Source organism: Thermomyces lanuginosus (genome assembly GCF_041956635.1).
Source record: "Thermomyces lanuginosus strain ATCC 200065 unplaced genomic scaffold VTN49scaffold_7, whole genome shotgun sequence".
Lineage (NCBI taxonomy): Eukaryota > Fungi > Ascomycota > Eurotiomycetes > Eurotiales > Trichocomaceae > Thermomyces > Thermomyces lanuginosus.
The window spans coordinates 979,115-1,001,097 of NW_027192341.1; the positions used below are offsets into that span (position 1 = coordinate 979,115).

Sequence of the window (21,983 nt, forward strand, 5' to 3'; positions counted from 1 at the left end):
AGAACATGGAGTAGTTCAAGCTGAGATACGAAAATTCAGTTGACGATGATCTGACGTTTGGAGATGCGGCCGGGATACGGCCCAACCATGAAAGAGGGCGAGAAGGCGCGGTAGTGACTCTTACCAGCCCCAGTTCAGGGTTTGCGAGCTTTGTAAAGTTGTAAGCCTGAGCCGGGGCTAATGCCAGACACAGTTGAGTGTCAATGCTTCATTGCGAAACCGATCGCGGCGGTGTTACGTCCCATCGAGGAACATTCGGTGTCGTGATATTCGAAGCTCATCTGCTTCCCTGCCTGCCGCGAAGGACAAAAAAGAAGAGGAGCACGGTAGTAATAAACCGTGCTGTTGGAATTCAATGTAAAGGCGCCCATAAAGGGCGCAAAGTGTTTTCTGCGCTCGAAATTTCGAGTAATATCAGCTCGACAAGAAAAGGAATAGGATCACTCGAGGGAGGCATGCCAATAAATGCTGGCGGTCTGAGATGCACGACCGAGACGTCCACAATACTCGTCAGTCGTGCAATAATCAAGCAAGAGGGGTCGCGTAGTAGTAGCCAGGTTCAGGATATACAGACGATGTGTAAACTTGTAAACCTGAACCCAGGCTGAATGCCGTGACAAAAGCAGGGGACTGAAAATTGTTAGTAACGAAGCCACGGGGGGAAGAGTATGCGTTCCTAAAGGACACTGGCGCACAAAGAATCGTCCATTCTCTCAGCTCGATGCCGTCCTTTCAGAAACCTCTATCACAGAGCTGTGTGATGCAGGTGGGAAGAAGACGTCGGAGCAACCCTGGGCAGAGTACGAATACCTGCCTTTGGTATATAAAAGTCGAGTATTTGCCCGTGCCATGTCGGCACCGAACTTTCAAAGACGGGATTAGCTCAATGTAGCTCTTGAGCAAGGCAGTGCTCTTAACCAATTCTTTGGGGAAAGTATAACGATTGGAGCTATTTCGGTGCGTGTCCGAGAGACTGCGAAGAGTAATTGCCGTGTTAGTCAGCCAAGGAGGGTTCAAACACGTAGGGCAATACTCACCAGTACTGTCGTTGGTGACGAGGAGGGCATCACTCACGAGCTTTGCTTGTGGTAGTCAGCAGGTACGTGTTCAGCTTAGAAGATGGCACTTGGGAAAATACCGGTAGTGATGTAAGCATCTATTTATAGACCCCTTCATGCGTGGATATTCCGCCAGATCCTGTAGAGGACGAACCCAATAGATTGGATATTATATTCCCCCATGATGATCTAGCCTTCTCCATTTCTGAGATATGAAAGATGTATTGAATGTGGATGACAACGATGCCTGAAGGGAAAGAATATCCCAGATATGCCCCAACGATTGATCAAGGCCGTATTTTTTCAAGGAACTTGGGCTCAGTGTAGTTGTTCTGTATCGATTGGAGTTCAGATAGTATCATTCGCATTTTGCGAATAAAGTTATCTTAGAATAATTTATTTGATAAGTTTGAAGAAATCAAAGTAGAAAGAAGAGGGAAAGAGAGCCTATTTATACCCGTTCCAGCTGTCCTTGGAGGATGGAAGCTGTGAAGTTAGGGCTCGGCCATGTCACACGCCCGTACCTATCGGGTTGCGCGGAATAGCATGCAGAGTGTGCATACTCTGAAACGAACGTGACCCCTTTCTTGCTTAGCATGCATCCGATAGGCTGAGTGCTCTTACCTACCCTAGAACATAAGAGAGAGATTGCTACCACGTATTCAGATTGCAAAAGATCATCTTGATTTTCTGGTAAACTTTCACGTATATAACTACCCCAAACTATCGTATAGGTACGTTGGTTTGGACGAAATTCGCGAGATGTAAGCCGCGGCAACCAGAGAACAATGTCGAAATGTTGCCTGATATCCTCTGACAAGTATTCGCCTAGAACAATTTACAGTTTGAGGAAGGTAATACTGATGAGTGTCAAGCTTTTTTCGCTCATCAGCAGTGGGATATGTCTACATGACTCTGAATATCATCTTATCAAGGCATGCATCATCAGCCATCCTTTACGAGAAACTCTGTCGCAGATGCATTATCAGTTTAGTATCTCCTAGCTCATTAGCATTGTACGCCTGCTAAGTACTAACTTTGTCTATAGACACTCGAGCCCCGAAGAACCAGAAAAATGAGGGGAGGGGTGAAAGAGCCGGAGAATCCGAAGGCCAGAGTGCCAGGTCGAGTCTGGGCGTACTAATTTCCAGCAGCATGCGGCACGTCCCTCCAATGTCTCAATACGACTGCGGTCAAGGAACTCAATGTTGGCTTGGGATGGTATTCCCTTGATAAGCTTGACTTGTGTTTTGGCTCGCCTGAAACTAAACTGGGACTCTGTCGAATGACGATAACTTTTTTGACCGGTGAAATTTAAGTTAGGTCTTCGAGCCGGGGAAGCGGAGATGGGTCGGCCCGTCGGAGCTGATTGGCAGATTGTTTGAGCAGCAATTATTTCAGAGATACTTGTGGCCAATCCGGGCCAGTCGGTGCATCCTAGGGGTGAACCAAGTTTAAAACTTCGCCGTTGGAGGTTTGGCTATCACGGCTCAGAGAAATGTATCCCTGGTCACCAAGTGCCCCAACGGCGGCTGCCGCTATTGTCGATTTTGGCACCATTGCAGCTTGGCAGAGGCGCGGAAATACCGTGGGAGAACTTGAGATTCTGATACTCGGCCATTTTTGAGAGCATTAAATACTGAGCTTGGGTACCTTGGGGCTGTGGACAAAGTTAAATCGTCTGCTGTTGCAGCCAGCTTTTGGGTATCTGAATCGGTCCAGCAACAACACGGTCTTTGTCCATTTTTTGGGTTGTGGAGGGTGGTCCATCAATCGTCGCTCTTTCTGGAATTCGTAGTAATACCTGTCTATTCGATTATGACGGAAACATTTGCTCAAACAGAGGCAATCGCCTCGACTGACCCTCCCGCTACTGACCCTGCCCCGACAAGCGTCGAAGTGGGCAGGCAAGAAGCCCCCAAAGAAGCAGAAGAGGAAATTTCAGTTCGGGGAGAAGAACAAAAGGAACTCCGATAAGGCGCGCACGGCTGACGATGACACCGACGATGAGGGTGAAGCATTCGCCGGCCGGGCACGCGCGGTTGATTTTCGCGAGAAGCACAACTCAGTACGATAGCATTTCTCTATCGCAGTACATCAGAGCTCGTTGCTTACTTGGATCGTTCAGTATGAGAACGATTCGTCTTATGGCGATGAGCTGTACGCGGTGTGATGTCGTAAATCACGAAATTCGGGGTCATGCTCACGTCCTCGACATATAGATACTCGTACCCTGCGTCGCTGACCTCGTCAGTGCTCGAATTTCGCCATGAAAACGGCCGTAGCTACCATAAATATCGCGATGGATGTAGGAGATTATCTCTCTTGCCCTGCCATCCAAGACTGATAAACTGATCTGTGATATTTCCTAGCGTACCTCTTCCCCAACAACGAATCGGAAAACGACCGCCTGGACACGATACACGAACTTTTCCTCACACTAATTATTGCACCGGAAGCTTTACTTGGCGCCGATCGAGAATCGACAGCGGGTGATTGATCTCGCGACGGGAACAGGTATCTGGGCCATTGATTTTGGTAAGTCTGCTTGCTTTGTTTTTGCCGATGCAGAACACGCATGCTGACTCAGTGTAGCGGACCAGCACCCTCAGGCGGAGGTATTACTTTTAGGAGTGACACCGGGTAGACCTGAGATTGACGCAGGTGATCGGATGTGATCTTAGCCCGACCCAGCCGACACTGTCAGTCTGGCCCGATGAATCTGTAGTGAAGTCGCTCGACTGACAAGCTTTTGCAGCGTTCCTCCGAACGTTAAGTTTCTGGTGGACGACATCGAGTCTGACTTGGACGTATGAAAGCAATCCATTTGACTATATCCATGCGCGACTGCTGGCCCTCTCGATCAAGGACTTTGGAAAACTGATCAAGCAGTGCTATCGGTAGGCCATTGAAGCTCTTCTTTGTTTCTTTTCTTGGGCTCTCTGGCTGGGTGCAGCTCAGTCAAGCCCGGCGGATGGGTTGAATTCCAGGACTTGGACGCCTACCCATATTCGGAAGACGGCAGGTATAAAAGCACCGCGCTCGAACGTTACTACAATGAAGTCTACGGCGCATTCGAGCAGGCTGGTGTAGAAGTTCGACCCGGGCCCAAACTGAAGCAGTGGTTCAAGGACGCCGGCTTCGTGAACATCCACGTGGAGAAGTTTGTCATTCCTAACGACGTCTAGCAAAAGGACCGTCATCTTGTTAGGTCTCCCTTTCTCCACATCAAAAGTAATAATTCAGGACTCACCTGTTCGAACGGAAGAAACTGGGCGCCTGGAACCAAGCTCAGGCCGAAGCGAACGGCTACGAGGCCGCAGCCCTGGCTGCTCTGACGAGACACAAGCAGTGGACAAAGGAGGGGGTCGTTATCCTTGCCAACCAGGGACACGCAGACGGCCGTAAACGCGACATTCACGTGATGTTCGACTTATGAGTCCCCCGTGGCTTTTACGCAGCACTACTAGTAACTCGGATTTGCTATAAACTAACCACGAATGATACCGGCAGCAACATCGTCTACAGTCAGCGTCCCGAGACGTAACCAGGTGAAATCCAGGATGAGAGTGGTATTACTCCTAACAGTGTATCCACCATGTTCTCGTACGTACCCAGGGTTTGGAGATGATAGTAGTACTTCAATGGCATGCTACCGTTCACGTAGCCATCAGGCTCGACTAAACTGTATAGATACAGCTCCACTACAATGCCTTGTTATATAGGTAGATAGATTTCACGGGTTCAATCGAGGCATCAAACCGACATCTCCCATAAACAAGCATGTAAACATCATCTTGGAGCAATTTGCCCGAGGTACTGCATCAAATAAGTACGTAGCCTTCATGCTTGACATTTCCTGACGTCTTGCTTGTATCGGATATGATCAGTCATTCACGAAAGGAAGCCTGAGCATGTGTCTTGAATAACATTTTCATCGTTGAGGAGAACCTCGCACTGGCAGGGGAGGAGGTGAGCGAATATAATTCAAAGGGCTGTCGACGTGGAACCGTTATATTCCCGGGGATTAACACCGGCGAATATAACGGGATTCACGCCGACATTCAGAGTTTGTCCAGCTGTGGCGTCCATCTGGATTTGATTCAATGGGCTGTGCGGGTTTCATTTTCGCGTTGCTGGTCATTTAACGAAAGAATAACAGCCGAAAACGGCTTGCAATGGTTTGAGAGTATTGAAATGATACGCGTTCAGAGATTCGCCATGAATCTCAAAGCCGAATCTGTTGAAGTTCATTGAGACCTGAACGGCGGTGTGCAAATTCGGATGAGATGGTCGCAGTACTCGCTCATCCCTAAAGAAATTAGGGCAAGAAGTGCCATAGACTATAGTAGTTTGCCGGATCCAGCGTTTACGACTGTGTAAAGTCGTATCGTAAACCTGGATCCGGGGCAAGCCATGAACGCCACGGACGGCTATATTCTCTGGGACTCGCCCAGCCCGATAAGAGGGACGATAGTCCCATCGAGAGATGATGCTTGAACCTTGGGCATAAAATGGGACGCCATGTCTGCGTTGTCGATGATAATGAATAGAGACGGCGGACGAGGCATGAACTGGGAGTTTCCATAGCCGCACCAAGGTGCATCGTCCTCTACAAGCAGTGGCCACTTGGCGTAGTGAAATTCGGTAGCCATGGTCTATAAATCAACTTCTCATCAGGCGCCGGGCTCCGAAAAGCTGGTGGGGGAAGTAGTCGCCCTTTGCGATGGACCAGTGTCAGTATGCCGCCGCAGAATATGAAGCCAGCACATGATGGTCCATTTTTTCCAGTTGGGTGCGCCTCTTTCTGAGGCCTTAGCGACTGACCTCGCGACGTAGGTAAAAAGGAGATGCGTAAATAATTGCACTTTACCGGGGTAAATGTATTTTACCCTTTTGCGTCCCGGTTCTTTGCGTCCGCGGCGTCATGGAGCCTTTTGATGGTGTTGTGAATTCGAGAACGAACGCTAAGATGTGCATGGATAAACCGCCTCTCATTGGTGTTCGACATCATTGTAATCGTCGAATAATTTTTGCCACACATGGCAGCAAAGTGTGGCTGGGAACTGGCCAAGGTTTTGTGCGCTAGTATTGGGCCAGGCGCCTCCTTCCCATTCCTTTTCTGAATAAATAACGAAGGGGTGCGCTATGGGATAAAGGTGGAAAGGAGGAGCCTAGATTGGGCACAGACAAGTGCCTTCGAGCCATGACTAGCCCAAGTATCCGTCAGTACTGACGAGGTCGGTGCTGAGGGTATCGTGATGAAGCTTCATGGCTTCTCCGCGCTTTCGATCTTGCTGTCAGAGTCCGATATGTCTTGAGCAGAGCAGTTCTGTTAGTGCTGCTCTAGGGGAAGCACCGAGCCCGGCGTCTGTGCGTAGAACCTGGGCGTGGACGCTGAGTCAGTGACGGGGATGATTAAGTAGGTTGAATTGTACTCACAAGTCCGGAACAGCACTGGGCTATCTCGGTGACGAGAGTGTATGTATACCCAGGAGTCAAGATCTTGTCGTAGTAATGCATGATGGACCGTCTTGAAGTTGGCTCCTCCTGGAGATCAGAGCGCACTCTGCCTATAGAAAGTGACCGCGCACAATCGAGCACGTGGCCGCAAGTGAAGCCTTTGTGTGGAACGCCTGGGGCCGGCATGCGCTGGCTTACGCGGTTCCAACGAGAGTATAAATGTAAGTAGTCAGGGGGGAACGATTTGCGCAATTTGCTGATCCCCTCAACAAGGTAAGAACCTGTCTGCGCACCTCGGATGTAAAATCTCTTGATCACGAGGTGCAATCCAGATACCTCATTATCTTGCGGCTTGGGCCGGTATCTCATTGGGTTCGATCAACCGAAGGGATATTCCAAGGAACGCCAATGTGACAGTTCTTGCGAGTTGGATCTCGAGTACCACTATTAAGTGAGATAATAACCGTACCCAAGGTAATCAAATAAATGAAGATAAGTAATATGAGATAGAAGAAAGATATGCAACGAGGGAGAAGAGGGCCTATTTATACCTGGCTCTGCGCTACAGGGCAGCAGTTGTGAAAGTTAGGGTTCTGCCGCGTCACGGGACCTATGCGGCTGTGCCTGCGTGCGTTCTGCGTAGCGGCGTGCAGTGTGTCCAGTGGTGACCCGTGTACAGTCAATTAACGTTCGAGGTGAACGCCGAAGGAAACAATGGAAGAAATTAGGCATCAGAGGATAGATTGCCGTGTTCAGTGAACAGGGATGTAGTTCGTTGAGCGTTCTACAAATACACGCAACGCGACGCGGTGGTGATGTATCCATAGTACAGGAGTCTGTCGCCTTTGACGGCGTGCTAACATTGACTGTCATGAAAACTGATAAGTTGTATTATTTGAAAAAAACCGTGTAACCTTCCAGGGTAACAACAATGATAACCGATCGCTGCCTCTATGCAGACCCATGATATCAAAAACGCTCAATCGCACGCCAAAAAAGAAACAAAGAATAATGACGAAGAACCAGCACGTCAACAAAGATCGACACCAGAGTCGACTTTTGGAGTCTCAACATGAATTCGTGATCAGGTGACGTCACGTCCCGTTGATCGTTCGTCTGGGGCACGTCGCCGGGTGCCATGTATTGCATTGGCCGCATAGCAATGCATAATAATCATATCATACAGACCCTCCTCCCGAGTCATCAGCGATGACACAGTCATCCGCTGTCAAGCCGTTACAACGCTTTAGTTGAACAGGCTCGCGCCACCAGTCTGGACAGCCTCGATTTCGGCCTCAGTCCAGGGCATCCGGCGGAAACGCTCCGGCAGTTCGTTGCGATCGAAGTACTCGCCCGGCTTGGGGGTAACCGGGCCCAGCGCCGCACCGGGCGTCGCGCCGATGGGACGGTAGGACAGAGAGGACTGCCGGCCCGGGCTGTTCAGGGGGCCATGCTGCTGGGCCTTGGAGCGGTAGGCAGCGAAGGAATCAGGGAGAGTCTGCGTGGGCGACGCTGGATGTGCTCGGGGGGTGTGGTCCACCGAGGCTGGCCGACGTCAGTCCAGATGTCGAGTTTGGAATGCGAACTGTGTTGGAAAGGGTACTGACCTGGGACAGTGCGCTTGCCCAGAAATTTGATCAGGGGAGTGCGCCCGGCGCTACGAAGGACTGTAGTGGCTCGCATTGTGCAGGAGTGGTGGCGACTGTGATGAGATGCAAGGAGAAGAGGAAAAAATAAATTGATTTCAAAGCTTCGTGGGGAGTTGGCCGCGGGCAGTCCGGAGGAAACCGGAAGCTACTTTTTTTTCCGGTGGAATGGCGCGGAGTCTGACTCGGGGGAGGTATGGAGCTTTGGCTTTCCTACGGAAACTGAGATGGAGAAAAGTAAATAATGACGAGATCTACCGGTAGTCGGGAGGAGGATAAATACTTGGAGAGATGGCGTGAGAGGAGGGCCTGATCTGATATCGGCATGCAGCCAACTCAACCCGCGATTAGAGCTCCAGTTCGGAATGAAGGGCGCGTCGGCTCGATTAGGAAACAAAGCTTCACCGGCAATCGTGATGGGCTAGCACGTGATTGGCGCATCTCGCCGAACTGAGAACTCGATGAATCTTGATTGGGAATCGGCATCCCAAAAAGGCAAGGATCTTGACTTGGATCAGGGAATTTGGTTCGGGTTCTCGGGCGCAATTCGGTCTTCTCTCCCTAAAACATGTGAAGGACGACGTTTTTGGGTTCCGGAGAATTGGGGAAGCATCTCAGGCGGGAAACTTTGTGTACATAAATTGACCAATTGAGCCACAGCATCTTATCAAGCTGTTGGAATTGATCTTTGACACACATCTTTTTGATAATGGAATTCGGTGGCGTGATTGGCTCCAGTCTATCTGATCCTGACTGGGAGGGAGTGTGCCCATACACGATGCCATCATCATCGACTCTTCAGTCTGGGGAAAATGAAGACGGGATGGACCTTACTCCAGAGAAAGAACCGTAGATTGAGCTCATGTTGGACTTTTAGGGATGATTGAGTGCGGCTGCTGGTGTGTTAATTCAAGCCAGTTGGCGGAAGAACAATGTCTCCAATTCGTAGATATCCCACACCCAAACCTAAACAAAACCATCCACTGCTTACCCATTCAGCATGCACGAACTCCTCCTTTTCGCCTCCGTCCCGGCATCCCACCACCATGACCTCCTGCAACAACTGGCCGGCTTCACGGCCATGCAGCCGCGCCGCCGGCTCGAGCGGCGTCTCGTCTTCAAGGCCCCGAGCCCCCGCAACCGCATCAATCCACGCCTCGGCGGAGGTGGCAGCCAGGACTTACAGCAGAGCGCCGAGGTGCAGCGGCTGAGCAAGATGCTCGCCAATGCCACGTATTACACGCAGCTAGTCGGGCTTGTCACTGAGGCCGACTTTGGCACGACGTCCACGGACGACTACGATGTCGACAGCCAGCTGTGGCGGATGGAGTGGAGGGATATCCCAGACGCGGGTACACGGTCGGCCGTTACTTCCCGCGTCATGAGTACAGTTGCGCTGCCACCGGGGGATATTGTGACGCCAATGAGGGCATGGGGTTATAGGTACGTGCGAGTAATAGAATTGGCCGGGGGTTGGTCAAAGGAATTGCTAATGTATGTGGGTGAAGCTACGAAACTGAATACGTAGTCGAGGGGGATGTCTTCATTTACAATGACGTCGTTCTTTTTTTGCACCGTGTCCTCAACTTCCCCGACGAGGTGTCGCTCCCTGAGCCGCGCCGATTCCTTCCACCGTTGCAGAACCTGTCCCCGTTGGACAAGAGCGGTGCTTACATCCTCCAGGCGTCCGTGACGGTGCAGGACGGCTCTAACCCAGACCTCGTCAAGGAAGCCACGCAGCATTTATTCAATGTGAGAGAGCAATTGAAAACAACGGTGAGACTGGAACAGGGCGATCGGTTATCTCTGGATACTCGTGTGAAATAGTGCATTTGCCTGGCGTTGGTCGGAACGGTGATACCCCAGATCGAATCGAGAATTGTAGCCTAATACGAGCCTTCTTGTACTTTTCTCGTAGAGAATTTGCCGGTGGTATCGAGATCGAGTGCAATGGGGCATTGCTGCCTGTTGATCCCCAGCTCCATAAATGCCGGCATGTGACTTCGTGACGGCCAACTTGACACCACACGCGTCTCCCCGCACAGGTTTCGCTCGCGCGCGTAACGTCCAAGGACACACCCCCAAAGGCCCAAAATAATCGCTGATACACCAAACTCCGCAGCCATTTTCCTGATTATTAGCCGCAGAATATTTGCCGGGGTGAGCGCAATGAAAAGATCCGCCTCGCCGGGGGTGTCTCCGCCTCCAGTGAAGCGCAAGGTTGAATCAACCACGACAAGTACGCCTACCACTTTACCCTCAAATGCCAATGCTGATCATATAATTTAGAGGCAGCGATCGCTTCATTCTTCACCCCGGCATCGCAAAAGAAACCAGAGAAAATCACATGGCGGATCGTTAACAAGAGCCTCATTGTGGGCAAGTATGACAATAAGAGTACATCTGAACAACCCGAGCGGAGAGATGAAGAGGCAGGGAAGAAGAGGAGGATTGCAGCTTTTGACCTTGTATGCAGAGCTGAGACCTCGGACTTGAAGCCGATTGCTGATTGAACCCTGGACAGGACTCGACACTCATAACGACCGCGTCCGGGAACCGGTTTGCACGGAACGCGCGAGACTGGAAATGGTGGCATACCAGTGTGCCGGATCGTCTGCGGGAGTTGACCGACAAGGGGTACTATGCACCTTTTTTCCCCAACTTGCACCTTCAAAGCTGACAATGTGGATGGATGACAGGTATATAGTTGTAGTCATCTCCAACCAGAAAAAAGTCAGCCTCAAGAACGAGCTCAAAGGCGGGCAAAGCGAATCCAAAAGCCTATCCAATTTCAAAGAAATGACGACCGCCGTGATGCGACAGTTGGATATCCCGCTCAGCATCTACGCCGCGACGCAGTACGACGACTACCGGAAGCCGCGCACGGGCATGTGGAAGGAGTTCCTGGATGACTACGACTTGGATATTGATGATCGGGTGGATCTCGAAGGATCGGTGTTTGTGGGAGATGCTGCTGGGAGGCAGGGAGATCACTCTTGCGTTGATCGGTATGACAGTACACCTATTGGAGCGTGCGCAGCTTGGCTGATTGCGAGCTAGGGACTTTGCGGCCAACGTTGGCATTCCGTTCAAAACGCCAGAAGAGTTCTTCCTAAACGCGAGCCCGGAACAGGTCATTCGGGAGTTTGACCCGGCCAAGTACATTCAAGAAGAACCTGATTCAGCGGGTAAATACAGCCCACTTCTCCCAGTTCACTGACGACGAGCTAATGAATGAATTCAGCGGTCCCGACATTCTCAAAACTCCATCCCCAAGAGCTCGTCATCTTCTGCGGGAGCCCCGGTGCCGGCAAATCAACTTTTTACTGGCGATACCTGCAGCCGCAGGGATACGAACGAATCAATCAAGACACTCTCAAATCGGTGCGCACCTTACCCCCAGCCTAGGCTTTATACAAGTCAACTGACGAACCGTCGATAGCGCGCAAACTGCATCAAAGCTGCCAAAGAGCGCCTACAAGAAGGCTCGTCAGTTGCAGTCGGTAAGCACCGACCCTCCCAAGCAACCTTTCTTTCACCACCCAGGGCTAACAAAAGATGGAGAAAGATAACACAAACCCCTCCACTGAAGTCCGCAAAGAATGGATCGATCTCGCCCGCTCGTTCAAAATTCCAGCGCGATGCGTGCACTTTACCGCGCCGGCGGCTTTATGTCGCCATAACGATGCCGTCCGTGCAGCGAATCCTTCCTTGGTACGTACATTCGAATCTTTTAACCACCTATCAGAGACCTCAAGCTAATCGCAATGACATTTGAATAGAATCCCGAACATCGCCCACCCCTACCCGGTATGGCGTTTATCGACTTTCAACGGCGATACGAGGAACCCAAGCTCGAGGAAGGGTTCGAAGATATCACGCGGGTGGATTTTGTGTTTCGAGGGACGGAAGAGGAGAAAGCGATCTGGAAAAATTTTTGGGTATAGCTGTAGCGAGGCTGGACCTTGCTGTGTATAATTACATGCCTAGGACAATGGTTTGATGCCTATGATAAATATTTGGATCAAAAGGTCTTCCCCGTCAAGTATCAGTATTCCCTTCACAACGAAAATATATAAAACATACCCCGTCGCTAGGGCTGGATATATAAGCAAATATCACACACTTTACAACATAACACCATATCATGCCTCGGGATGTATGTCAAGGAGCGAATTAGTAAAATATGTGCAGTCAGAAGGAGTGTCCCCATCCCGCGAGATCAAACAAAAGGAACGTGGTGGTATCATGCATGAATCATCACAGTCGTAAATAAACCTCGTAAAACCCCCCAATATGCAAATGGATATGGAAAGAAAACAAATATTTATACAGCCCTCATGATCCATCATGCTCGGCTGGAAGCAGTCCCTAACAGAGACCGCCCACCCATCAGATCCTGGAGAAAGCGGAAGAAGGTGCGTTTCTTGTTCGGTCGGTCCGCGGTCGCCGGCGCCGTGGTACCGGTGCCGACGCCAGTGCTGGCGCGGGGCGGCGGGGCAACGGACATCGGCCCGACAATCTCCTCATCGCCGAGTTCTGGGAACTTGGCATTGTCGTGCAGCCGCGGCAGCTTGACACCTTCGTCGCGGTGGATGTGCGACTCGGTGAGACCTAGCACGGCGCCAACCTTGCCGCTGTTGGCCACAAGGGTCTCGTAGTGCTCCTTCCACTGGCGCTCGATGGTGGCCCATTTCTCCTGCGTGAGTTGATAGATCGTTGATGTGACGCCATAGTGCTCGCCCGTCCGCACCAGGTGCTTTGCATAGTTGCAGCGCGCCTGATCCCAGGCGTTCTGGAACTCGCGAAACGCGGCGGCGTCGCACGACTCGGGGAGATAGGGCTCCGGCTGGATGGTGAAGTTGGCGTGGCCCAACTTGGCCGCCCACTCATCCTTGTCGTCTGAAAGCATCAGTGGCGGCGCCCCTTCTCCGGCTATTGTCCGCACGGTATTCACCCGTGCCCGGTTCATGGACGAGACCGAAGGCTTCGTGGATAGCGGCGGCGACTGTGGTGCTGATCCCCGCGGACTTGTCGGCGATGGCGATGGGAAGCATGCGGCCCCCTCGTTCACATCCACGACGGACGGCGATTGCAACGGTGATGCCACCTCCTCTTCGATCGGCTCGGCCTGCTGCTCAAGCAACGTCGGCGGGAGCAGCGGCGTGCTGACATGACGTTCCGAGTTATCTATACCGAGGCTGTTGGCCTTCTCGATGTCTTGGCTGTCAAGACTCGGCCGAGGAACATCGCGGGACATTCGTCGCGGAGATGTCGGGGTCGACGATAAGACCCCGGAGCCGGCCAAGGCAGACGTGGTCGAATTGGTGCGTGAACGGAGAATGCCGCCTAATGTGTCGTCCCCAGTGCCGTCATCTGAGGTGCCTTTTGCCCACCAGCGTGCCGTAACTCGTGTTGAGAAGCGGGACAGCCCCTTTAATGAATTGGACTTCCGCCTCTTTTGTGATGTTTGAGGGTCCCACGGCTGAAGTTGATCGCCAAGATCGTACTCGTACTCGCGGGAATCAATGGTGGACGAGTAGGTTTCATCATAGTAATGGGATGTATTGTCGAAATGCTCTGAAGGGCTTGTTAGATCCAGTTTGACAAGCGCGCGGTCTGAAGGGGAAACTTACTGAAATACTGATCCTCCAATTCTGCTTCCTTCACCTCCTCCAGCTGAGTGCCTGATGATCCGGAGCGTTCTCTCTCAATGGAATTCACCATGCCTGAGTATGACCCCAGCGACGACATCGAATTGGAGAATCTGCTGAGTGGTCGCGACGAAAACACGGACGCGACAGGCGACGCAGGCGCCGTCGAGTGTGCTGATGCGGGGGACATGGGGGATTGTACGTCGTAGGGACCACTGCGCGGATCCGCTTCGGCGCTGCTTAGGGGCTTTTGCTCGTGAAGCTGGAACAGTTTTGTCATGATGATACGCGATTGTCTGGGTGAAACGATGAGCGAGCAAGCAAAGGACGTTTGACTTTGGGATTCACAAGGCAGCGTCCACCATGACCGTCAAACGTTCCTTCGGTCGGTGTGTCGAATCTATAGATTTACTGGAGGGGTCCAGCAAACAACCCCCCGAAGAAAGAACGCGGATGGGCGGTGTGCGACCCGGGGCGAATCCAGGACGGGAAACGACGCGGGTTGGAGACGCAACTATCGCGAGCCGCGTGATGGGCGGAAGGACAGACAACCACCCGCAGCAACACACAAACAGAACCCCCAGGAACAGCGGCACAATTGGACTCCGATGCCTCCGGGTGTCTAGTCGAAAATAGCACGCCGTGATGCCCGATTGCAGACTTGGCTGACCGTCACCGACAGCGAACGTCAGCTTAGACTGGGGCTGCTTTGGGATTCAACCACGCGATTCGATCGGGAGTCTGCAGCGTGAGAGCTCGGATGGGGGAGATTCGAGGCACACACGGCAGCGGCAGCGACCGGGGGGAGGGGCGGTATGGGAACGAGAAATCTACAGTCGTGGTAGAATTGGGGCTTTTTTTTTTTTCTGATCTGAGGCGTTTTTTTTGGTTTTTGGGAAGATTTTCTCTCTCTACCCTAAATCTTACCCAACCAAACGTCAAAGCCCGAAAGTATCGAGAACACCAGGAAACCCTGTGGCGCTTTTCCCGATTGGGCCAGATGGGGCTGGTTCTGATCAAGCTGAGGAAGGTGCCTGCCCGGCCATGCTGCGCTTTCCCTGGTTGACGACTTTCCAGACCGGGGCATCGAGAACGGCAAGAGCGGTGGATGGGCCAATCAGCAGCTGGCACGCATCCCGGAAGACCGGGTAGCGCTTTCCATTGTTCTTCGCCCACCGGTAGGTTCCGTTGTCCAACCAGCCACTGGAATTGCGCGCGGGCTTGGCGCTTGCTTATGGAAGCAGCTTACATCATTCGCAGCCTGCCGTCGCCGATCATCGGGCTTTGTTCGGCAAGGACTCGCCATGGAGAGGCGGCGATGCAGAGTGATCCTTGAAGGTACTCCGTACAGATATCCAGTAACTACATGGAAAGAAGCATTCTTGGACCCCATGATCAGCCGGCGCGCGTGATGCCGGTGAAAGAGATGCGTGAAAGAAATGGCCCCCCAAGGGCCCTAGCCATCAGGACCGTGCGGCGTCTGCTCGCCTTTTCTTTTTTTCTTGATTGAGTTAAGCTTACCGCCTCAATCGACATGGGAGGCTCGATGGTGACGCGGTCTGGACCGCCACTCCGATACCACTGCGAGGATCTAGCGCTGCGAGCTGGCGTCACCAGCAACAGGTTCGGTCCTAGCTGGGGTGATTAAATTGAACAAGCAGTTCATCTCTGCTCGGGCCATCAAAAGAAATTCACCACTGCAGTCGGCTCCAATCCCTACATATTGGCCAGAGAAAGTGTTCAGTAGGGTGGCACTGGACAGTGGCGACAGTGGCATTGGCACTATTGAAGCCACATGGGGACCCAGCAAGGATGTCGCGGTACCCTTACTCATGCCGCCAGTACGACATAGTACTTTGAGCTCGTACTCGGAGCAAAGCAACGAACTTACGGAACCCGGTCGCTCTGCCGGCCATGCGACGATTCGGTGTACTGCTACAAAGCCACGTGATTCGCTGATTCACACCCTCGACCACGTGGTTCGATGCCGTAGGCCAAAAACCCTACTTCGAACCATTGATGAAACACGGTTGGGCAGAATGTCATAAAAGAAGCGGTCGAGCAGTGCCCTCTCTTGATCGCTTGCCTCGCTTGAGTCGCGTTGCAAAGAAATCAACAGTTGGCTGAAAGCGGGAAGGATGTCTGCAAGCAGCGTCGAAGCGAAACCGTGACAAAGCCCTAACCCTGGCACGAGCATTCGATGAACCGTGGATAGATCGTGGGTCCGAAGGGGATTTCCCGTTTGTTTCTTCATTTCTCCTCCGTTTCTTCTTTCATTTTATCCGTATTCCCGGTTACCCATATTTCATTCAGAAAGCCGGTTTTCTTTGTCAGCATTTGGATTCTCAGAGCTGGCGTCATTTTCGCCCCAAAGCCTCACGCTTTCCATTCCCCGGTTTGTTCTATAATCAGACATTCAACGTTCGTCATGTGGCGGAAGATCTTATGACTCTGAAACATCACCGTCACAATGATCTGCCCCTTTGCTAAACATAGGAATTACCAGCTTGTCCATGCAACGAGAATCAATCGGAATGCAAAGGCACTGCTCGACAATGAGGAGCCCAAGAGGGGCACAAAAGAGAAAGTGTCATTGGCTGCGGGGTAGGATGAGTCATCGTCGGCGCCAACTTTCGCGCCAACTGTAAATGGCTAATATATTGATTACATTTATACTAAACTTATTACAGTAAACACAAACTCCCATATCCAAATCTTGGCGGAGCGGAAAGTCTCGAGAAAATTGGAACTTTCTTAAGCGTTCAGTAATAGTTATGTACTCGGTACTCAGTTAGCCTGGGATACTGCAGCATGATGATTCCCCAACATCAAGGGAAAAGGATATCCAAAAATATAGTCAATTGTAAGCGGTCACGAAGTTGCCATCACCTCTACGGAACAAAAGTCAGCAACCGCGCCCTGCGAACACAACCGCCGGCCCTGCGGCAGGACCAAGAAAGGGGCCCTTGATCTGTGATATCTGCAGCTTCAAGCGTACATGCATGCATCTTGTCAGCAGGCCGACAGTGGAAAGATCGTCGATCTCCATCTATCAATGGCCAGATTCGATCTCTCAATTTCACCGGGCTCGATTACTACTGGTCGAGAAACTCGGTTATAAAGCGTAGGGAGCAAAGACCGAGCCAAAGGGAAGGAGTTATCACGCTGATAGATCTGCCCCGGTGATCTAAGAAGGCATTTCCCGCGTTGTTGCATGGAATTCGAGGTCCTTAGTCTCCTGAAAATCGAGGTTGGGCATCTTTTTCATCTCTAGAGGCGGGAAATTCTGAAAACCTTTCAAAAAGAAAAGGGCTTTTTGTTGGGTAGACTGCCAGACAGGACGCTCTAGATCGTGCAATGATCTTCGGGAGGGAATCGTCGTACATACCTACGTAGAAAAAGTTTTTGAGAGAGAGTGCAACACACTATTCTTTGTGGTCTGGGGGGTCTGTGAGACGTTTCATTTCGCGCCTAGAGTACACCTCGTTAGAGTCGGTGAGAGAGCAAGCACCACTTATTCTGACAACTGGAAGATGGTTTGCTGCAGTCGAGGACTCAATGCCATATGCTATTAGTGTTTATTCATGGTATGGGGATCGCAATGGTTGCCAGTCTATCCCATCAAGCCAACGTACGCGTATATGCAGACGAAGCAGGTTAACCGACACTAAAGATGACAGGTATCATTACATTCGTTGCCAAACCATTCCCTTTGTAGTACGCCTCCGAGCAATAAAATCGGCACATCCTTGACCAACCATCCCTGCGGTGACCTATACTTTTGAGAATAAAAGAAGAAAGGCCAGACCAATCAAGTCAGCTTCTGCTTGATGAAGAATGTGCGGAGGTGCGACAGCTGCCAAGCGCAGGTGATGGACAGGACGACGATCTGGATCAGCGTCCAGCGCACAACTCGCGAGTTGGTCGCTTCGGACTGGTCGCGGAATTCGGCTTCCCGTTCCTGTTGTTGGTTAGACACCCGATAACTTCGCATCGAGTAAATCAAACGACGACAGCACATACACGCTGGTAAATCTGCTCCCGGCGAATATCCTCCATCCGGTTGTTGAGGTCCCGCACGCGCTGCACAATGCTCGCCATCTTCTCGGAATCCTCGCTCTCAATCTTGCTGGATGCTCCAATGGCAATGTCCAGCGTCAGCTTCACGGGGACATCGGAAGGACCCTTGGGGTTCCCTGGGAGAGGGGTGTAGCAGAATCGGTGCTGGCCGGCATCCGCAGCGGTGAAGGTGAATCGACCGTTGCGCTTGGTGCGCTGGTTGACGACGCGGTGGTCGTTGTCGAAGGTTTCCTCGACGGTGATGAGAATTTGTCCCGTAGGATCCTCAACCCAGGTGTTTGTCGGCAGGTCGAGAGATTCCACTTTGTAGCTCCCTATTCACCTTTTAGTAATTTCAATCTTACATCAGGAAGCTGGAAATCACATACCGACAACCAGAGTGTCCTTTGGTAGATCCTCAAAGAAGCACTTCTTTTGCTTCTCCTGCAAGTACAGGTGCAGGGCCTGGGCCTGCGCGATGAGCAAGTTGACGAGCGCAAAAATCGACAGCCATGACAGGCCGTATCGTGAGGACGCCATGGCTGTAGAGTTTGATCTCCTGTTTGTTGTTGTTCAGTGTGTGTACTCGTAGTTGAGAGTTGATACTGTCAACTTGGCCTGTAAAGTCTTGGCGTGGTTGAACTTTTTGGGTAACCTGATCAGGACTGTTCATCAACGCCACGGGATTCAACAGTCCTCAAGATAAATGTGGTTTCATTGATTGATCGCGTTCTAAATACTCGTTTCAAGTCATCTAATTCCGGGCGCGATCATCATGGCCGCCGCAGATGTTCGCGACATGCTGGACCTGCCCGCCGACGGGCAGCCCCGGCCTCACAAGAAGCAAAAAGTCATCGAAAAGAGGCCTGGTAAGTTGACGCGCGTCGAAATCATCCCGGCACCGCTGACTCTTTAACCAGAGGGCATTACTCGTGAACTCTACGCGCTTCTCGGAGAGCGCGCGCCCCCGATCTCGTTAAGCGAAACCTCCAAATACAAGGGTCGTCCGAAATGGAGCAAAGCAAAGGCGAGGCCATGGTATGTCGGCCATACAGGCGATTATCGCGTGAGAAATGCTGACGCGCAACTTCAGGCGGATGACCGAGTTCACCAACGAGGCCCGCAGCGATGGACTTGTCCTACGCCACTGGAAAAGAGTCACCGAGCCCGTGGAGCGACGTCCGCCGCCCGATGATTCTGCGATGGAGATTGATGGGAAGGCGGAGGAGGAGATTGTCAAGCAGACAGAACCGTATCCGTTTGCCAAGTACAACATCAAGGCGCAAGTACCGAGGAGATATACGGACGAAGAGTACAACCGACATCTGAAAAGCGATGACTGGACGCGGGAGGAAACAGACTATTTGATGGACTTGGTAGAGGAGTATGATTTGAGATGGGTGTTGATCGCGGATCGCTACGACTACAAGCCTCAACAGACGTCCGAGAACGGCGAAGGCGAGGCGACGGCATTGGTACCCGCGAAGCAGTACCGGACGATGGAGCAACTCAAGGCGCGATATTACACCGTGGCAGCAACGATGCTTGCACTCGAACACCCACCATCCGAAATGTCCGAGGCGGAGTTTGAGCTACATGAGAAGATGATGAAGTTCGACCCCGTCCGCGAGAGCTACCGAAAGGAGCTCGCTGCTGCGCAACTCAACCGCACGGCCGAGGAAGTGCGCGAGGAGGGCATCCTGTTGGAGGAACTGAAGCGGATCGTCAGCCATGAGCAGAGTCTCACTGCGGAACGCAAGGAGCTGTACGCGCGGCTCGACATTCCCTACCACGTCGGCAACACAACCATGTACCAGTCAAGCCAGGGTCTATCGCAACTTCTACAGTCCTTGCTCCAAGCCGACAAGAGCAAGAAGCGACGCTCGATCCTGGGCGCGGACGCTGCCGCAGCAAGTCCCACGGGCGCGACACCATCCCAGAACGGGCCCGGCGGGGGAACAGAAACCCCTCCAGCATCCGCCACCACCAAGAAGGGAGCCGCTGCCGCGCAGCAGCAACAGCAGCAGCAACAACAACCCGCCGTCAAACAACTCACCCCCGCCGAAGAGGCCCGCTACGGCGTCCAGCGGCACGAGCGCCTCACCGCCGGCGTGCAATTCCGCGGCGATCGCGCCCAGAAGCTCACGCAGGCAAAATCCAACATCCAGACGCAGAAACTTGCCGCCGCACTCGCGGAGTTGGGCATCCCACCGCGGTTGGTCATGCCCACGGAGCGTGTCTGTCGCGAGTTCGAGAAGCTCGTCCAGCAGGTCCATCTCTTGCTCGATGCGCGCAAGCTCAATGATAAGCTGCAGAATGAGATCCAGGTTCTGGAGTCAGCACGCGCGGAGAGGATGCGGAAGGAGCGTGAAGCTGCGGCAGCTGCCAACAATACCAGCAACAATAATAACGAAAATAATAACAGCGGCGGCAATTCCGGCGAGGGGAATACGAATACCGCCCCCGTCAAGATGGAGACTGATAATTCTGCCGGGCAGAATGAGTCAACGGAGCAGCAGCAGCAACAACAGCAGCAACAGCAACAACAACAACAACAACAACAACCACCGTCACAGCAGGACGGTCAACCGTCTCAAACGGAAAAGGCTGCCGGTGCTGCCGGGTGATGATTATCTGGGCAATCTGTATTATTGTACGTCGGTCTGTATGATTAGGGTCATTGAGTAATAAAGCAGTTGCTCTCGATGTCATTATTATGCATTATGCAGGATCTAAGCTATTCATGGGTATTCGTACCAGTAACAGTGTGGTGCAATGTAAGGTACACCTTTCTCTCTCTGAACCGATCTCGCTGATCATACTCGTCCCCTATCAGGCATGAAACAAGATCAATCAGGTTCCGTTGTCCTACGCGTTGCGGAAGACGTCCACGGAACAGGACCTCGGGCCGTCCTTCGAAAGCCCATGAGCCGCCATTTTCCATGCTGATAGCCGTTACCATTGCTAGAACTAGTACTAGCCCGCCGCTCTGGTGCAGCATTCGTGCAAAAGTCTCGGGCAATGACGCCGTCCTCGAAACTTGCCGAGGCATTGCGTTCCTCGCGGGTGTACGCTGGGAAGCGGGACCACAGGGATATGGGAGTCACTGGACGGTGGTGATTGTGACGATCTGGTTCCTTGTCTTTGCCCGCTGGGTTTGGGGATGGAGATTCCGTCTCGCAGGACGCACCAAAGGCGGCCCGGTTCTTACCGGCCTTGTCGGATTCCGGGCCGTCATTCTCGTCATTCTCGACGAACGAATATCCGTACCCCAGACGCCGACCTTCGGACATCCATCCCACGCTGACGCGCCTCAATTCCGTGGGTGCTTGCGAGTCCTGTGCGAGCATGGAGGATCCTGCTGCTTCCACCCCAAACATTTCAGTGAACTTGCTCTCATGTGTGATAGCGTCTTTGCGTGGAGACTGCCAGCTGTGATCTTTCTTGAGGTCACCGCGTTTCCAGCGCAGGTATGCTGTCTCAAATGAAAGTCGGGGACTGCGTGGTGACGGTGTTTTTGCATCTCTCCGCTTGAGCACCACCAAAGGGGATGCCAACGGGTCAGTGTTGGGTTTTTTCTTTGAGGAAGGGGTGTCCACAATGGTGGCTGGGTCCAGCATGTTCACGCCCAAACCAGGGACTTCAATCCCGTCATTGACTACTGTTTCCTTTTTCATACTCGAGGTTGATTGGTTGCGGTCCGACAGACTCGGTGTGGAAATGCAATGGGCGTCGCTGTCGTAGCCCTGCTCACTGACGAGGTCTGGTGTGCAGTTTGCTCTACGCCGCGTCGATGGTAATGGTAGTCTGTGACTGAGAGACCGGCGCACGCGGCTTGACAGTCCATCCCAGGCCGTCCGGTGTTTACGAGTGGTCACCTTTCGGAAAAGAGAGGTCTCTTTGCCGCCGGTGGAGGGCAACTCTGCAGTCGATGCTCCCATCCGAAACATTTCCGCATCTGGATTTGAAGCCATATGCGGCGACTGATCGCCAGGAACCCGCTCGAGCGGCCTCTCCAAGTGAAGAAGGTCCGGGTCGTCACGAGGAATGGCCGCTTTCGAAGGAAAATGGCCTCGAAATATAGTCATATTGATGAACCCTAG

General features: G+C 52.3%; 9 protein-coding genes across 9 annotated transcripts; 4 read left to right on the plus strand and 5 right to left on the minus strand.

The window, feature by feature from the left end:
* Positions 1-1,565: 1,565 nt before the first annotated feature.
* VTN49DRAFT_7837 (uncharacterized protein) lies at positions 1,566-4,246 on the plus strand (the record flags this gene model as incomplete). The annotated part of the gene is made up of 9 exons (XM_069416150.1): positions 1,566-1,611; positions 2,951-3,126; positions 3,187-3,218; positions 3,281-3,366; positions 3,431-3,550; positions 3,576-3,596; positions 3,654-3,722; positions 3,817-3,958; positions 4,015-4,246. 9 exons carry the CDS (start codon positions 1,566-1,568, stop codon positions 4,244-4,246), a joined length of 924 nt encoding a protein of 307 aa, XP_069272198.1.
* Positions 4,247-7,767: 3,521 nt separating this feature from the next.
* Positions 7,768-8,204, minus strand: VTN49DRAFT_7838 (uncharacterized protein; the record flags this gene model as incomplete). Its single annotated transcript, XM_069416151.1, has 2 exons — positions 7,768-8,066; positions 8,129-8,204. The coding sequence occupies 2 exons, from the start codon at positions 8,202-8,204 to the stop codon at positions 7,768-7,770; spliced, it is 375 nt and encodes a 124-aa protein (XP_069272199.1).
* Positions 8,205-9,167: 963 nt separating this feature from the next.
* On the plus strand, positions 9,168-9,994 carry VTN49DRAFT_7839 (uncharacterized protein; the record flags this gene model as incomplete). Its single annotated transcript, XM_069416152.1, has 2 exons — positions 9,168-9,610; positions 9,676-9,994. 2 exons carry the CDS (start codon positions 9,168-9,170, stop codon positions 9,992-9,994), a joined length of 762 nt encoding a protein of 253 aa, XP_069272200.1.
* Positions 9,995-10,336: 342 nt separating this feature from the next.
* Positions 10,337-12,114, plus strand: VTN49DRAFT_7840 (uncharacterized protein; the record flags this gene model as incomplete). The annotated part of the gene is made up of 9 exons (XM_069416154.1): positions 10,337-10,406; positions 10,457-10,635; positions 10,692-10,804; positions 10,867-11,175; positions 11,228-11,355; positions 11,412-11,551; positions 11,610-11,670; positions 11,736-11,881; positions 11,950-12,114. 9 exons carry the CDS (start codon positions 10,337-10,339, stop codon positions 12,112-12,114), a joined length of 1,311 nt encoding a protein of 436 aa, XP_069272201.1.
* A 401-nt stretch (positions 12,115-12,515) lies between these two features.
* Positions 12,516-14,101, minus strand: VTN49DRAFT_7841 (uncharacterized protein; the record flags this gene model as incomplete). The annotated part of the gene is made up of 2 exons (XM_069416155.1): positions 12,516-13,747; positions 13,804-14,101. The coding sequence occupies 2 exons, from the start codon at positions 14,099-14,101 to the stop codon at positions 12,516-12,518; spliced, it is 1,530 nt and encodes a 509-aa protein (XP_069272202.1).
* Positions 14,102-14,837: 736 nt separating this feature from the next.
* Positions 14,838-15,737, minus strand: VTN49DRAFT_7842 (uncharacterized protein; the record flags this gene model as incomplete). The annotated part of the gene is made up of 5 exons (XM_069416156.1): positions 14,838-15,024; positions 15,071-15,183; positions 15,343-15,452; positions 15,517-15,603; positions 15,713-15,737. 5 exons carry the CDS (start codon positions 15,735-15,737, stop codon positions 14,838-14,840), a joined length of 522 nt encoding a protein of 173 aa, XP_069272203.1.
* A 1,895-nt stretch (positions 15,738-17,632) lies between these two features.
* VTN49DRAFT_7843 (uncharacterized protein) lies at positions 17,633-18,420 on the minus strand (the record flags this gene model as incomplete). The annotated part of the gene is made up of 3 exons (XM_069416157.1): positions 17,633-17,782; positions 17,845-18,215; positions 18,270-18,420. The coding sequence occupies 3 exons, from the start codon at positions 18,418-18,420 to the stop codon at positions 17,633-17,635; spliced, it is 672 nt and encodes a 223-aa protein (XP_069272204.1).
* A 235-nt stretch (positions 18,421-18,655) lies between these two features.
* VTN49DRAFT_7844 (uncharacterized protein) lies at positions 18,656-20,507 on the plus strand (the record flags this gene model as incomplete). Its single annotated transcript, XM_069416158.1, has 3 exons — positions 18,656-18,749; positions 18,801-18,918; positions 18,974-20,507. The coding sequence occupies 3 exons, from the start codon at positions 18,656-18,658 to the stop codon at positions 20,505-20,507; spliced, it is 1,746 nt and encodes a 581-aa protein (XP_069272205.1).
* A 222-nt stretch (positions 20,508-20,729) lies between these two features.
* Positions 20,730-21,968, minus strand: VTN49DRAFT_7845 (uncharacterized protein; the record flags this gene model as incomplete). Its single annotated transcript, XM_069416159.1, has 1 exon — positions 20,730-21,968. One exon carries the CDS (start codon positions 21,966-21,968, stop codon positions 20,730-20,732), a length of 1,239 nt encoding a protein of 412 aa, XP_069272206.1.
* Between the last annotated feature and the right edge of the window lie 15 nt (positions 21,969-21,983).